Genomic DNA, 17,461 nt, shown 5'->3' with positions numbered 1-17,461 from the left:
TCAATCACCGGCATGGCTCAGAGGTTGAATACTGGGCTCCCACGCGGAGGGCCCAGGTTCGAGCCTCGTTCCATCCTGGAATTTTTTTCTTATTTCGTTTCTTTTTCTTATTTCGAGCGATACTGGTTACGGACACGGGCGGCGGCGGCGGCGGACAACTACGGCGCCAAAAACGGCCGGTGAAATGATCTCATAACACCTTTCGCTGTAAAATAAGAACACAGAGAAAGCCATAGAAATACATAGAAGGAAACACACACAAAACAGAGGTAGAAAAAACAGAGAGCAAGACAGAAAGAAAAAAATAAAGAGAAACAAAGAAAGAAGAAGCGAGAGAAAGAGAGGGAATAAAGACAGAAAGAGCGAGAAACACAGGGAAAGACATAAAAAGAGATAGAAAGAGACACGAATAGGAGACAGAAAAAATAGAAAGGAAGACAGAAAGAGAAGGGACGAGAGAAATAAGAAGAAAGGAAGAAACAGAGAGAGATAGAAAGAAAGAAACAAAAAAGTAGATACAGAAAGAACAACAATGAGAAATAGATAGCGAGATAAATCAAGAAATAGAAAGAAACAGATACAAAAATACATAAAAGGAACAGAGAGAAAGATAAAGAAAAAAATCCGGCAGATCCTACGCACTGGGAATCCATGTAATGCGAAGCAGCCAGCAAAGACCTGCATACATCGCGCTCTTTGTATTTGCGGCAGATGAAGCCATTCAAGTCATAACATCTAGTCCATTATATATCGCGCGTTTTTCATGCATGCTTGCATGAAAAACGCGCGTTTTTCATGCCTGTCATTGATGTTCGTCACACATCCACGTCACGCAATATCAGTTTTGGTGCATGTCAAGTTTGCGAACCGGCCGCGAGCGCACCATGAGCGTGGCATGTTAGTCGTACCCTACATGACATTCATGTCATGATTTTCAAGTCACCGCCTGTCATTTATGTTCGTCACATAGTCACGGCACGCAATACCACATTTGGTACATATCAAGCTAGCGAAAGGTCCGCGAGCGCACCATGAGCGCGGGAGGTTTGTCATGCCGAACATGACATGCTTTTCCTGATTTTCATGTTACCACCTCTCCTGCGTGTTCGTCATACAGGAATATGTTGACATACCAGTTTTGGTATATATCCATTTAATTAAACAGCCGCGAGCTCCCAGTAACCATGTCATGAATATCATGCTGTGCATGACATGCGTGTCATGATTTGCCCTTTAGTGCCTGTCATTTGTTTGTCATATACCCTTGTCACGCCATACCAATTTTGGTATGTACCAAGTTAACGAACAAAGCCGCGAGACCACCGTGACATGTAAATCATGCCAATCATGACATGCATATCATGATTTTCATATTATGACTTATCATTCATGTTTGTCATATAGTCATGTTGTGCCATACCAATTTTGCCATATATCCCACGAACGAAACGTCCAGGAGAGCATAAAGTCGTAGGCGGCTAGATAGATAGATACGCTTAAAATCGCAAAGGTTTGCTAAGAAATGCTTTGCATTTAAAAGAAGAAAGATAGAAAAAGATTACACCATCTCCCACAAAAGGGAACCATGTGCGGATGCGAAGCAGCCCACGTGTGTACTTAAAGTTCTGTTCATCGCGGGCACCTTGGCCGATGTTAACGCGTCCTTGCAAGTGGAGCACAACATGAATTCACTGTAGTTGCTGTTGCTGTTACTCATCCCGAACTCTTCCTAGAGCAGGCCACGCGGGTTCATCGTGCGTCTGAAGAATCTCGTTCCCCGACGCCATCACTTGATTGCTGAGAAAGTGTAAGGGGGAGAGGCCACAGCGTCTTACCCAGCCTCTTACCCAAGCCCGAACGCGCTAGCGCGTGCCAGCCCGTTGTGACTTGGATACAACGCGTTGGTTCATCGCGCGTCTGCAGAATGTCGTTCCCCGACGCCATCACGTGATTGCTGAGAAAGTGTAAGGGGGAGAGGCCGCAGCGTCTTACCCGGCCCCTTACACACGCCCGAACGCGCTAGCGCGTGCCAACACGCGTTTCCTTTTAGTGGGAGATAGAGGACGGTCGCCAATGGAAGGACGGACACAGCCTGAGCAAAGCTGCTTCGCATCTAATCAATAATGAGAAACAAGTAAGGCCACCCATCTGCGCTCTTCCTTCAGGCTTGGTACCACTATTGCGAAGCTGGCATAATTGTTTTTTTTTTATAGCGGCAATCGGTCTTTGTCTCAGACACACGAACGGACGGATAGTTTTCTCGTGGAGTCAGCATAAAAATGTTTACGCATTCAGAAGCCAGAAAGGAGTCCTGTTTCCCGGAACAAAACGAAATATGATAGAAATGGAAACGACACTCGTAAAGAAGTAAGCTTCTCACTGATGGGAGAACAATATGTGCATGAAGAGTTCGTAGTAGCCAACCTAGAGCGCATATGGAGCCAGTTACGTGGAGGTTAAACACTGTGCTCATTTCTTTCAGCGGCAACTGTGGCACAAGCTTCTCCGTCAGCTTATTGCCGAGAGTCGGCTAAAAATTCAAAGTATTTTCAATTACAAGAACAGAACACGACTGTTTTTCGCAAGAGACGCCGAACCTTATTTTGATCTCTTGATTATAGCAGTTGACCTTGTCACAAGAACGCGACTATCACTTCAAGACGCCATCCACTTGGGTCCAACGCAGATGGCCGCTGTTCACTCTGGCAAGGTAGCAAGGTGGGCTTCAAAAAATTTCCAGACAGAATCTCCTTTGGCAGTGGCTTAAGCTTAATCGTTCCATTTTATTGAGGCGACACGTTACACACGGGCACTTGTAAAGTCCTTTAGGTAGTAAGGGGACACCTTTCGGAAAGGCGTTCATGCTCAGTGACACACGAAAAATTAGTATCTCCCTCTCGGCAAAGTTCCATAACAGTAACGGAGATACCGCACCTCATTGCGAAATTAAAGGGTGCTCTCTCGCATAGACATTGCACAGGTCACTACACTCTTTCAACAAAGGCTCCCTGGGTATGTTCATAATCCCCTCTGGAGCTGTTGTAAATATGCACGACCCCCCAAAAATGCACTGCTAAAGCGAAACTTTTTTTTAGGCGAAAGTTAGATGCCTCATCAAGCATGAAAATGATCTTCGGCGTCCGGCGTTGGCGGCGCCAATACGAGCAATGCAAGAAATGATCCCGTGATGACGTCACAGATCGCCAAAAGTTGTGTCGTCATTTTGGTCCGTGTGCGATGTAATCATGGTGCCACATAACGTGACGTCAAGTGATCACGTCATTACATGACATCGCTGATTGGTGAAAGGTGGGCCGATCACGGAGGCAGTGCTAAACCAGGTTAGGTGCAGAAAGGTTTCAGAGGAGCGTAGGAGAATCCGTACACCGCCTCAAAAGAAAAAGATGATGATGGTTTACGCCTTCGAGTCGTCTTAAGCGAATGCATGAGGGACCCGGTGGGTTTTTTTATTTCTTTTTTTTCGCGTTCATCTCAGCAACTGTAGCTAATCGCGGAGGCAAAACCACCTATAGACCTCAGTTCGGTGCCGTGCCATGGACGCCACTACTTTCTCCAAAGGGTCCTTCAGAGTAACAAAAGTTGTTTACTGCAAAGTTCTTTACTTTTGCCCTTATGTCAAGTGTATAAAAGATGCCTCATCAAACGCGAGAGTTGACTGTCGGCGTCAACGCCAGTGACGCGAAAAATCGTCGTCACCTGATGACTTCACCCTATCATCATGAGGTTACAGGTCGTCAAAAACTTATGACGTCCTCATGGCGTAGTTATAAGGTCACAATACGTGGCGTCACGTGATCGCTTTATCGCATGACAACGTCGTTTCGTCATAGGTTTTCCGATCCCGGAGATACTGAAAAACCACGTGCGGTGTGGGAAGCCAAAAACTTAGTAGAGACTCTAGAGGAACGGCTGGGCCTAATGAGTGCAGACAACAAGAACACCGCCGTTAAACTGTTATTGTCAATGCTGAATTCGTAATTATTTAGCGATCGGCTAAATTGAGCGCTATTCAATACAGTAATGCCCCCAATATACATCAGACGTGGGCATTTTTACGCTTTAGAAACGTGCGGTAGTGCTTAATGTTTGTTTGAGATATTTTTAGGAAAGATTCAAAGCTATATATAAGCAGCATACTGTGCGCAGGACTCGTGGAGCACGAAGGCGGGCTTGCAGGCAGTTTTGATAGATGGCGCCGCAATGTCCATTTGAGCTATACACGTGAGTTCGATATCGCGGCCGATTGCGCGTCTTCAATCACCATCCCTACCCCTTGCATCCTAAGGTAGTGCAAAGTGCGGCGCTGCCGCCACTCGATCGGCGCTAGAGTGTGTGGCCGGTCATGCAGGAATGGCAAAGAGTTGCTTAAGATATGTGCTTTGCAATTAAAACATAAAACACTGAAATCCAAAGTCTGATGCCAAGTTCGTCGTTTCCAGAGCCACGGAAGTCCACGCTTCCATTTCGGGCGTCAGAACACAGATCGCGGCGAGTAGGTTCGTTTTTCTTTTCTTTATTCTTTTTATTTCTATTTCATTTTCTTTTTGTTTTTGACACCTGCTGTAGATTGCGTGTTCCGCACTTGAAAGCGCCGTACTTGTACTGCGGCGGTCACACTCCGTTGTGTTGCTGTCCCGGAGTACACCGCAGTGGCCTCGGGTACCAGCTCTCGTGAACGACGAAGTCTTCGCACAAGTCGTTAACGTCGGAGCAACCTAGAACGAAAGGAATGGTTGCGGCACCAAAGAGGGGTCAGCACCTGCACGCAAACTATTACTTGTGCTTGTCGGGCACCTCATATAAAGGCGAACTTACATAGCTCCACCTAGCATTGCTGCTCTGTTACATGGTTCCTCATCTCAGGGTCTCATTTTAAAGCTTTCCAGTTCTCAGCTAAGGGAGAAACTAGCGACCCTACAGCAGGTCTGGGGGGTGGCAGGGTCAGCGGTGCAGCGGGGCCCACGCCGACCCCCTACCCGGAGGTGTGGGCGATGCTATCGATATGTACTTTATACGAAACAGTACGGCAGCGCCGACAGCGACGGCAAAAACGCGCAGGGAGTGTCAATACAATCGCTATCGCAATAAAGCTATTAGCGAAAAACATCTTATTGATATATCAATCAAAACACGTCAGGCGCATCGCAACCACAGCACGCTAAGCCACCTCCACATGAAATTGGGTCCACTCGCGTTCTATCTTGTTACGCGTTGCAAAAGCAGTTCTGGAGAAGCCCGCAAGGTTCAGTGCTGCGAGTGTTGCGAGGGTTGTTTTATGTGCTGCGAGTGTTGTTTTATGTTGTCGATTATTGAGGCTTCAAATGTCTCCTCAAACGCGGAAATGGGCCGTCTGCGGCGTCAACACGAGTTAAGCAAAGATTACCATCGCGTGATAGAGTCATCATGAAATAACAGATCACAAAATTTGTGGCGTCATCATGACGTCATCATGATCTCATCATATGGTGAGCGTCATCGCGGGCGTATCGCACGGCCAGGATTCGGTCTTGAGACTTCGGGCTGTGCAGCATGGCTGCCTAGATGGGAAGCCGTGCTGCACAGCCCGAAGTCTCAAGACCAAGACCGTCTGATACGCCCGTGACAGGGCCCGCAGGCTAGACCTGTCGGTGCCCACGTTGTAATAGCCGTGTGGGCGCGGGCGACACTCTCCCCCACATCTGTAACGGACCTCAATAAAGTTGTTCTCTCTCTCACGTGATATGATCGTTTGGTCAAAGGTTGACGGCTCACGAAGGCACTGCAAAACCCGGTGAAGTGCAGTATACTTGCAATGCATCCGATCTCAGAGGCAGCGCAAAATCATGCCAGGTGACGAAAGCTTTCGGAGGAGCGGGCGGAACAATACATCGACAGAGAAGAAAAAGGTGACTTTCGCCTTGGAGTGGACTTAGGCGAATGCACAACGGAACCTGTCAGTTTTTCTTTTCGCCCTCGCGTTGCGAACTGCTAGTCATTTTGCCTGATCTCGCTCCTGGACGAATTTTCGCTCAAATAACACGCTTTCTTTCTGGAAAATAGTTATCACGCTTCCTTTTTGTTTTTCTTCCGCTTCGTGCTGCGAAGATGGGTTGGCAAAATGTCTACGCTGAAGCTGTCTATGGCTAGGATCCAGGATTTGATGGTGTCCGCACGGAAAAACTGGTCGCTGCAGGCTACACGACCTGCATGGTAGACGGCACGGAAAAGATCGCTGCGTATTGAGCTATCGACAGCGCTTCAAAATGCGCAGTGTAGATTCGGCTACTCTGCGTCACTCGGCGACGCCGGGCAATAAAATTGTTGTGGTTTAACGTCCCGAAACCACGATAAGATTACGACAGACTCCGTAGTGGAGGGCTCCGGAAATTTCGATCACCTGGGGCTCTTTAACGTGCACCTAAATCCAAGTACACGGGCCTCTAGCATTTCGCCTTCATCGCAATGCGGCCGCATCGGCCGGGATTCGGTCTTGCGGCCATCGGGTCAGCAGTCAAGTACCATCACCACCAGACTACCACAGCACGCTCGGTAATGTCCTTTCGCCCCCACGTGGCACAGCCAGAGAAGCACGATCTTGTGCTCGTGTGTGTCGTATACATACATTAAAGGTACCGACAACTCACCAGAACATGTGATTAGATCCTGGTGGAAATCAAAATACCGCGAAATATAGTGACAGGTCAAGCGTCCTTTTCGCGATCTGAGTAGTATTTATAATTTTAAATCACGTTTAAAAGTAACAAAAGATCGGTATATTGCGTAGCCTAGCGGGAGAGCTGGATTATGGAGTCTTTCACTTTGCTGTACGTAGCCTGATGCCTTCGTGCGCACCATAATTAGTGGCTAAAATTAGAGTAGGTACATTAATATTCACCCTCGTCAAATTCTGTGCTGCTTACGAGGTAAAAGGAGTTGCACTGTGAGAAGCGGCGCTGCCGTCCCGACAACTAGTGGAACATGTGGAGCCGCGGCTCATGCGCGCAGAATGCACGCATGCGCTGCAAACCGTTGCGCACAAACACGAACTGTTCTCGCGCTCGTCTCCCACTGTTTGCGGCATGTGCTGTGTGTAGACCACTTCACAGTAGCCGCAAGTCGCAAAATTTTCATTGTGATAGCAATTATACGGACACTCTCAGCTAGTTTTTGCCGTCGCCGTCATGTCCCTGATATGTAGGTATATACAAATGAACGCCACAAAAATCTAAATTCGAAGAAAAAACTTCCGAAGCGTGCCACCGGGATTCGAACCTGTGACCCCTCGCTCCTCATGCGCCGCGTTAAACAACTCGGCCGAGCGCCACCGACTGTTCAGCATAACGGCGAGCTATTTATATACACCATTTAACGCTAACAGCATGCAGAGCTCGGAGGCGCTTCAGTGTGTGCAGTATCACCCGCGAGATTGTCTAAATGGTTCGCTTTAAAGCAACGCTCCTACATTGTTCTTCAGTTTGAAATCTGCCCTTGAGACGAGCACTAAAATTTACACCATCTCCCGCTAAAGGGGACCATGAAGCAATGCGAAGCCGGAGCACTTCCACGACCGCGTTCCGCTGGCGTTCGTTGCGCATGCTACCGACCTCAGTCAGATTGTTATCGAAGCAAAGTCGGTTGCACACGTTGCAGCTGTGCCCGAAGCTCTGGTCGAGGAATTCGCGGTGGAACCGGGCGTTTTCTAGCGAGGCGTTGTCTAGCCCGAGCGTTCAAGTTGTCTAGTGCTGACTCTTGGCTTCGACGTCGGCGTTGCGTACGGCGGGGTTTGCTTGCCGACGCTGTCGTTGCGTTTCGGCATGTCGAGCCCGCGTTTCATCTGTAGCAGTTTCCCGCCGACGTTGCCGTTTGAGCTGGGCTTCCCTAGCCCGGAGCTCGGGGTCCGCTTGCCGACGTTTACGTTGTGCTTCGGCGCGTCGAGCCTTCCGCTGCTCCACCCGCTGCTCCGTGATCTCGGCAGGCCTTAAGGTATTACTGCAACTGGCGCCGACGTTGACGTCGGAACTCATGACACCGGCGCAGTGACTGAGCGTGTGTTCGACCTAACGCGAGCCTTTTATCTAAACGAGGAGAGGGAGTGGAGATGGGGAGGGGAGAGGGAAACTGGAGAGGGGGATTGTAGAGGAAAAGGGGAGGGAGATGGAAATGGGAGAGGGGGACCGGAGAGAGGGAAGTGGAGAGGGGAGGGGAGAAGGGAAGGTGGAGGGGAGTGGAGAGGAGGTGTGTGGAGAGGGTGTGCGCATGCGCAGTAAGGGTGGTCACGTCGCACATCGTTTGAGCTCCGCCTTAAGATGCTTCGCATCTAAAAAATGGCCCATTTATTTCCCCACTCACGATATGGAACGCCGAGTAAACAATGCGTCGAACGCAACCGCGCGGCAAGAGAGACAGAGGGCCGCTCCACACGACGTAGGTTTCTAGAAAAAAATAGCTTAGAGCGTTGGGTTGTAGCGCGCTGCTCAAACACGAAGAAGTAACAACCGTAATAGTTGTTAGTTAGCGCTCGTACTGTGTATACCTGTGCGTTCTTTTCGAGTGTCCTTCCTTGTGTTTGAGGGGTGACCTGCAAGTGTAGAGTTGTGACCGTTGTTAGTTCGCAGTCGTCCTGTGTGTTTTTTCGTGAGTCCTTTGCGTTCGAGTGGCGTGTTGCAAGTACTGATCTGCTTCCCGTTCTTCGTGTGACATTCTAATTTGTTGCTATCGCATTCATTGCTTTTTTTAAAACTGACTATTTTTAATGTAAATGTTTCACGGTGTTTTCCGCGCTACCATTTCGTGATTAGACGCTCTAACCAGTAAGCTTTCCGTTGCGCTAAAGAAAACAGGTACCATAAAAACCCAAAGGGTCTCTTATGCACTCAGCTTAGAAGACTGGAAGACGAAAGCAATCTTCTTTTTCTTCTCAGTCGATGTATTGATCCTGACCCGGCACCCTCCGAAAGCTTTCTGCGCTTAAAGGAGTACTGACACGAATTTTAAAGAATTTAGGATTGTTGCTCTAAATAAAAATACTGGTGACGAGAAACCTAAAACGAGTATTGTGGCGCCTGGGAATGCATCGAATATATTTTTATTACCGCTACCTTAAAAAAACACTTTCGGTTTCGATATCGAGGGGGCGGCCCCTCAGTGACGTTTCATAGCAGTGTGACGTCACGCGGATACAGAAACTCGCGACGTACTAGCGGCAAATCTGCCATCTGCTCGTGGTGCACATAAACAACGATGAGCGAATTGTCGTCCAGTGACCCTGACAGTGATTTCTGCGATTTAGTCTGCATGCAGGACGCCGAGCTCGAAAACTCGGGGAAACTGTGTTGACTCGTCGGAAATAATGTCCATTGCAGTGAGGTTGGCTTGCCGATGCTCAACGACGCAAACTTCAAAGTCAAACTAAAATATTTTATACGTGTTCTCTGACTCCGATGTGTGGAGAGCGTTGACAGTGCATACCAAGGAAACGAAAAATGAGCCTTTTGCGATGTCTCGAGATCGTGTCAGTACTCCTTTAAGGTGGTTTTCCACTGGTTTCAGGATCGGCGGCACCTAACCTGGTTTAGCAGTGCCTCCTTGATCGGCCCACCTTTGACCAAGCTACGATGTCACATGATGACGTCATCGTGTGACGTTACGTCGTGTTACGGCGATGTGACTTCACGATGACGTCATAAAGACGTCACAAAATTGACGGTCTGTCACGCCATCATGACGTAACATGGTGAACTCATCACGTGAATAGGATTTTTTTTAATCACTCGTGTTGACGCCGCCGACGCGGGACGCCGGTTCATGTCCGCGTTTAATAAGGCATCTAAGCCTGTAGCCTTGAAAATCACTTAACGGTCCCTCTAACTGCTATATAGGCACCATGAACTGGCAAGAGGGCGCTACGTAGCTCTCGTTTATCCGCGCTCTTCCACGGACTTCGACCGATAGGGGCACAAGGAAGCCTCTCCTGCTTCTTGCCTTCTCGCTTCAGGAGCCCCACAAGCTCCGTAGGTGTGTTATCGAGCCGTGGCAGCGGATGTGTGCATGCGCGTGGGTCCTTCCATTTCATCCTAGAAAGAGATGGCTCGCCCGCGACCTACCAGCGTGCACGGTTACACCAACCACGGTCCGTCTGTGCGTGCTCGTCTGTCGTCATTTTAATAAGTTATTTCCCTCATTGCTGTCTTTCCCCAATTTTTATGTATATCCCCTTGAGGCGCAATGCCGATGTATGCGGACGCAACTTGTTTCGACCAGCTCTTTCAACTAGTGCCCAAGGAAGAGCAAGATCAATTGCGCGTTGGCTGAATTGAACCTTCTGCATAGACATGTTGTCTTGATTTACCCTCTACGTGGCACGTATGGCTGTAGCTGATCAGTCTGGAGAAGGCGCTACGATGTTCAGTCGGTCGTTCGATGTGCAGCGTTCTAGGACCACCGTCAAAAGTATTACTTTACTTTGCGCGAAATCAATACAACGAAGCGCTAACTGCGCATGCATTTTGAGCCTGTATGTTTGATTCTTTATACGCAGAATGGAACATGAGTGACTGAAGGATAATTAAATATTTAATTACAGGCTAATTGCGATTACCTGCTGAAGCGCGACAAAGACAGCATATCATTTCATTTACTTATTACTTCATACTTGAACGCGTGAGTGCTATAGATTATTAGACAATAGTCAGCGCCTCCTCTATCTTTACGTGATGACGTCATCATATGACGTCACAGATAATAAAATTTTGTGACATCATCGTGACGTCACATAACGTGACGTCGTCATATTATATCTTCGCCTGGTCAAAATGGACCGATCACGGAGGCAGTGCATAACCAGCTCAGGTAGAGAAAACTTGCAGCACCTCCGATCCTCGAGGCTGTAAGAAAACCACGTTAGATGCAGAAATATCTTGGAGGTAGGCACGGGATGTTCAATTCATTGACTGGAAAGAAAAAGAAGATGGCTTTCGCCTTTCAGTCGTCTTAGGTGAATTCATAACGGACCGTGTGAGTTTTTTTTTTAAAGGGAAATAAAAAAAGGACAATCGTGATTTCTCTCCGTTCCATTTTCAGAGTGGAACACAACAGTATGACATGCTAAGTCACGCGAATGACGTGGTTGCAATAATCTGAAATAGAAAATAAAACGCAAGTGCTATCAAACTCGAATGCAAGTATTGAACTGGCAGCACGGCCTGAGAGACTGCCTGCGAAATACCCACAGTGGGGATGGAAAGAAACGCGAACATGTGTCATCTACATTCCTTGCTGTTTCGCATTTATTTTCAAGTACAGTTGTAGCCTGGATGATTGAACGAAAGACAGAGTCATCCATGATACAATCAAAGACCATCTAGCATACTTTTATTGCCACCACGGTTAGAACGTGATCAAAACAGCGCGCCAGTATGTTCGCGTTTCTTTCCATCCCCCTGTACCCGTGAAAGCCTGCGAGAAGTACGAATGCAACTGAACTCGGATGCAAACATGAATTCGTGAGCTTCGTGATACGCGCCGCCATTCAGCAGCAGCCTATCCTAGTCTACTCGCACAGCGCCACCACGCGGCAGCGGCTAGCGGAGGCGGAGCGCACGCTCGACGGCCCGAGGAGAGCGTTCGCCCAGGCACTGAAAAACAGAGCAGGCGCTGCAGTAGTTCATCACAGCTTTACATAAAAATGAAGGCGTGAAACATATACTGAAACGTTCCGTATACCATTCCAATAACTCCGTATGTTTCCGTAAAATTCGAATTGAAGTATATGGCAATTATATGGAAAAGACACGGACTCTCCTTGGTTACCGTATGGTAACAGACGAAATTATTGGCATGGTACAACGAACATTTTAGTGGGGACGCTTGGCCGACGGAACGGTCTGCCACCTACGTTAGCGTAAGGAACAGTATAACACTAACCGAGCAGCCGCATCGTGTGCTCCAACTCATCCCTCAGTATTCGCAGGACCCTTCGGACACCGTGTTTGCCCTGAAAATAGAAGAGACACTAGCTTCACCGAATCGAAAAGGCAAGCATTCATAATATATAGTCTCTTAGTATGAGATTGAGGAATACAGTTGGCTTGCTGCATACGCCGTGATACCCCGGCGCTAATATCCATTTAATGCAGCTGTCCTTTAAGCCAAGTGATCTTAACAAACCGAGAGCGGAAGAGCACCGCGCGTTCGCGCAGTGTTGACGCAGTTCACGCAGCTTCACTCAAATTATATTGAAGCATTTTCTGAAAACGATGAGGCAAGACAGCGAAAGACAACGACCTGATAGATACGAAGCGGCCGGTCGTCGCCCCCAAGCCTCGCCGTGTCATCAAACACAGAGGGGGCAGCCATCGCACCCCTCTAATTATCTAATGAAGGAGCCAAGTCTGTTGTATACCTTTACTCAGTCGGTTTTTTAGGTTAATGCTGGTTTTTGAGGGTAATGGCCGTGAACCACTCATGTCGCATTCTAATAACTGTTCACTTCTCACCTTTAACCCCAGTAAACCAAGGACCAAAGGCAGGCCACCGTAAGACGAGCATGCACGCTTCGTTTTGATTTGTGTCTCCATTGCGAAACTTGTTTTCCTTCGTGCTAGACCAATCTGGAAGAGAAGGGGCGGGGGCGGGGGGGGGCGTTGCTGCGCTGAAACTTGCCCCCCCCTCTTCTCCCCTGCACACGTCCAGGTGAGGAGGCGTCACAAAAATGATACCGGGGACCGATTAATCTCCTCAATGGCCCGCAAACTACGGGGAGTGACCGTGCCAAGAGCCACCTTGATCAATATTTCCCGGTTGACTTCATATGAGATTGGTTTGGAAAGGCTAGCTGCGTGACATCACGCTGCCTAACAAAATACATTGTCGGGCTAGTTGGTTGATAATCTTCAAAATTCGATAGCGTGAAATCGAACCGGACTAAGGAGCACAGTCCTGTGCATCTGTGTTCCTTCTTATAGTCCTGTTCAATTTCGCACTATCCAGTTTTGAAGATCATGCTACCCTCTTATTCATTTAACGCGATAGCGTTAAAGAGCTCGTTTTGCAGAAATTCTGGCGTCGGTGTCGGCGTCGTTGGTTATGAGCAAAAAATCATCGCGTCCGTGACCGAAGAAATCGAGACAGATATAAAAAACTTCGGTTCGAGTGAGTATCGATAGAGGGACATCCTATTCCCTGCACAGCACCACACCCAGGTTTTCGAGGCGGTTCTTCGCTTCCTTGAGGACACTGGACTGGCCAACCGGCTATAGTAGCCGCCCGCCGCGTCCTCGGTCATGGACTGCATTCCTCCTCTCCTTCTCCTCCCTCTTCTCATCGTTATCTCCCTTCCCCCCTTTCCCCTACAGGCGCTGAGCCGTGCTCCCAATTAAGGTTGCAGAACTTGCGCCTTTTCCTTTCCTCAACCTCTCCTCCTCCTCCTCAACCCAGGCCGTCGGCGTGAAAGCAGGGGCTTCCACGCATGATTTTCCCTATAGTGCTTTCTATGCCACCCTGAGCCCCGCTATTGCATGAAGCTGCTAAGGAAAAAAAAACACTATATGAATGACATGTCATCGAGGGAGTCTCCTTAACGAATGTAATATTACGTGGCAGACGCGTAGAATCGCGCCAGGCGTCAAAACATGGGAATTGCGCAACAAGTGGGTGTTTTAAAGCTCACATATACATAGTAAAGCAGTTTTACCATACACTATAAAGAAAGAGCACCTGCTACTCTTTTCAATGACCCCCAACTTGCCACGCATATGACTCTCTTTTGTGGCTGTCACGACTGTCCGGAGAGAATATATATATATATATATATATATATATATATATGTATATATATATATATATATATATATATATATATATATATGTATATATATATATATATATATATATATATATATATATACATATATATATATATATATATATATATATATATATATATATATATATATATATATATATATATATATATATATATATATATATATATATATATATCTTGTAACCCATTTTACAATGCTTCGGTGACTGAAGGTATCCAACATAAATAAGAAATAAACACAATCATCTCTAAAGAGAGCTCACGTTTCATTTTAATGAGCGTCATATACTCGGCATGTCAGCACTGAAAAAGCAGTCAAAGGACTCCCTTTTTTAGAGCGTAAACTTGGACATTTGTGTTTCATATTGTATAAACCTGTCTTTATGGAACTGTCGCTTCAGGGCAGACTTAACGAAGCATAAACCTGATACTAAATGTTAGAGCAAGCTTAATCTGCAGTAGCACGGGTACACCGCCATTCAACACAAATGAAATTCACTCCTGAAAGGGTGCCAAAAAACTACCGCTAAAGAAAGAGAGAAAAGAGGACGAGAAGCTACTAACAACTGCCATTTTTATTCAGAAAACATATCTTCGTAAACTTCTTAAACCCGATCATCATCGCATGACGACAAAACTTGGAGGGCGCTTGAGCTAAGCCTTCAAGAATAGAATGTGATAGCGTTATCGAGCCCCGTACGCATCGGCTTCTCAATTGCTAACCTTGCTTCGGTTCTCGGTGCATGCCTCAACCGTGCCGTATGGAAACGAACGACTGTGCGCGTAACACTGGCCGTTTCAAACTATCCTAGAATGCCTACCTCAAGTACAGTTGTTAGGTGTCCATTACGCCATAATTCTTCCTTTCGGGAATCAGTGAAGGGCACACTACGCGTCCGTAGGGCAACACGTGAACCTACGCAGCTGTTCACATTGTTGATGTTTTTACAGCTGACTATGGTCAAATATGTATGAGCGCTTTCTAATGGGTCGGCCTTTAATAGCGCATTGAGCGCTTTATATCTAGAGGGTTGTATAGCAGCTATGTGCATTGCTCAGAGTGTATTGTTGTGCAGTCTTTCAGGAGCATTGGTTTCATTTTTCTAAAAGCAAGCATTAACTAAACAATGCCGATTGCCAGACCTTCTCACGTGCCTCTAATGCCCCTACTTTACGTGAATGTCAGTAAGGCGTTGGCTCCATCTGTGATATGCCATAGGACAACGCAAATGGCTACGCATGGTAGAGTCCGTGGTGTCAAATCACCAACCGTCCTTTTCTGAACACGACTGTCGTACATTCGTAGCACTAACAGTACAAAAAGATGGCTGATTCCTCTGTCATAGGAATCAGTGTAACACGAAAGTGAAACGTGTCGTCACAAAAGTACTTGATTGCTTTAGTGGATTGGTATATGGGAGCGTGTACAATGTCTACTGTTGTTTGGCAGATATAGCACCGCTTGATATGGAAGCACTCACGTTGACGCCTAGTGGCACTTCTCTGTACCGGCGACTAACGCCCATGATCATGATTTAACCCTTGCGGTAGCTGAAGTTCTAAACATATACGTGGGCACCGCATGTGGTGAATCCAGCGCAAAGGCGGCATCAACAAGCACGCGATAAACACTGATACTCGATATGCACTCCTTCAAAGTGTCGCGGAACGCGAAGAAAAACGCCAGGCGGGTCGTGTCATTCCTCTAGCCTGTCCGGCAATTCTCACAGGGCGAGCGGGGAACGCGGTGCGACAGCCAGGCGAGCGTCGGAGAGCTATTTTTCGATATGGATGGATGCTATGAGCGAGGCTTGGGCTAAAGCCACCACCTCGCGGTGTGTTAAAGCATTGGAAAAATTACACTTCTATTGGAAACGCCCCGAATGGGACGCTCGTAGCAACGGCGCGTTTTAGGGGCGAAGCTCCTTAAGGCGGCACCCGTTCGTCCCTCGTAGTCGTCGTAGTAGTCGTAGTGCGTAACCAGTCTTATGGTTTGACCTCCAAGGTGGTGCCGGTGGGAGATTTTTCCTGTGCGTTATTGAACAATAAAAAATTCGCAGCGTGCGCGTTAACTAAAAGCCGAATTCTTCTGTCTCTCATTCCCCATTAACAGCCATTGGCATGTTCCAGTAGGAAACGTTAGTAGAAGTACAAGTGTAAGTGTTAGCTAAAAGCCGACTTCTTCTGTCTCTCATTGCCATTAGCAGCCATTGTTTACCACCAAGGTAGTGCCTGGTGAGATTTCTCCTGTGCGTGAATAAACAATAAAAATTTTGTTCAAAACGCCGTTGATTGATGAAATAAACCAACGAAAGACGCCAGATGTTTTATAAAAGCAAAACGAAAGAACGCCAGATGTTTCTAAAGTAAAACGAAAAGACGCCAGCTGCTTAACGAAAGACGCCAGATGTTTTCTAAACCAATGATTTTCTAAACAATGAAAATTCACAGCGTACATGTAAAATGAAAGTGAGCTGCAAGTCGTCATAACTCATCGAACCTTTAGTATAAACGCACCCGATCTCACGTCGGTGATGATGTACTGGGCAGAATTCACGGAAGATTCATGGTTTACCGATGAACCTCCGCAGCTTCGCCCACTCATCATCATTCACTCCATGGATATGCTGTGATTTTTTTTTTCCCAGCCTGGTGGAACACATGCCACCGCCCCGTTATAAAGAGGACGCTCATAGCATCCATCCGTCCAAGATCAGTGTGAGAGGAAAGTGGGAAAGATAAAACGCGCGTTAATGTAGCCACCATTATGTGTTTGGCGATAGCCCTGTGGGCTAAACGCCCGCCAGCCATCATCACGGACCGAGAGGTAATGGGGTCAACTGCTGTCAACGGAACTTCTTGTGGTTTTTTTTTTTTTTTGCCATTTCATGGCGTTCATTTCGCTGACGTATTTTCGTGGCGTAAATACGTCATGGAAGCCTTGGTGGACTTCGGCATAAAACGCCTTCATGTTTAAAAAAAATTAACGTAACTTGCACTGCAGGTGCAGTGCTAAAAAGGCAGCGGAGCTCATGGGCACCTAGGTGGTCCTGGCAGTGGCTGTCAACGCGATAGTGTTAAACATCTCTTTGCGCAGAAATTCTGGGGTCGGCATTGGCGTCTTTGGTTGCGACGGAAAAAATCATCATCTTGTCCACGACTCAAAAATCGTGGAAGATGCAAATAAATTAATAATAATAAAAGCGGCAGATCCCTCGTGCTGGGGGAATCTGCGTTATGCGAGGTATGCGGCGGGAAAGTGTCTGTGGCTCATTTTTTTTTTTTTTCATTGAGCGAAACTTTGCGAAATGACGCTAAAGATAGGCGCAAATGGTATACGCGCACACACATGTTGAAGAGCCGCACACGCGTTATATAACCAGTTGTTTACAGTGGCGTAGCGATGCCAACAGCAACATACACTCTTAAAAAAAAGAGAGTCAAAAGGGAGTCACGTCTGCTTGACTCTCTTTGTGGCAGCCGATGACCACCTTTTTTTCTGAGGGGAGTCACAATGCTCTGGTCGACGCTCCTGAATGAAATAGATGACTCCCTTGCTCCAAGGGAGTCAGTGATGGTTCTGCATATACAGGGTGGTTTTTTTAAAAAAGAAAGCTTCACTGGCTGCGACCAAGATAC

General features: G+C 47.2%; 1 protein-coding gene across 1 annotated transcript in view; it reads right to left on the bottom strand.

The window, feature by feature from the left end:
- Positions 1–4,519: 4,519 nt before the first annotated feature.
- Positions 4,520–17,461, bottom strand: part of LOC125760277 (2-Hydroxyacid oxidase 2-like) — a 39,931-nt gene continuing 26,989 nt past the window's right edge. The window contains exons 2-3 of the mRNA XM_049420149.1: positions 11,923–11,992; positions 4,520–4,736 (exon numbers count right to left, since the gene is read on the bottom strand). Coding sequence (XP_049276106.1) covers positions 4,633–4,736; positions 11,923–11,992 — 174 coding nt within the window. The 3' untranslated portion in view covers positions 4,520–4,632. The remainder of the gene's footprint in view (positions 4,737–11,922; positions 11,993–17,461) is intronic.

The sequence above is a fragment of the Rhipicephalus sanguineus genome, chromosome 10 (assembly GCF_013339695.2).
Source record: "Rhipicephalus sanguineus isolate Rsan-2018 chromosome 10, BIME_Rsan_1.4, whole genome shotgun sequence".
Taxonomy (NCBI): domain Eukaryota; kingdom Metazoa; phylum Arthropoda; class Arachnida; order Ixodida; family Ixodidae; genus Rhipicephalus; species Rhipicephalus sanguineus.
This window is presented reverse-complemented; position numbering and strand designations above follow the sequence as displayed.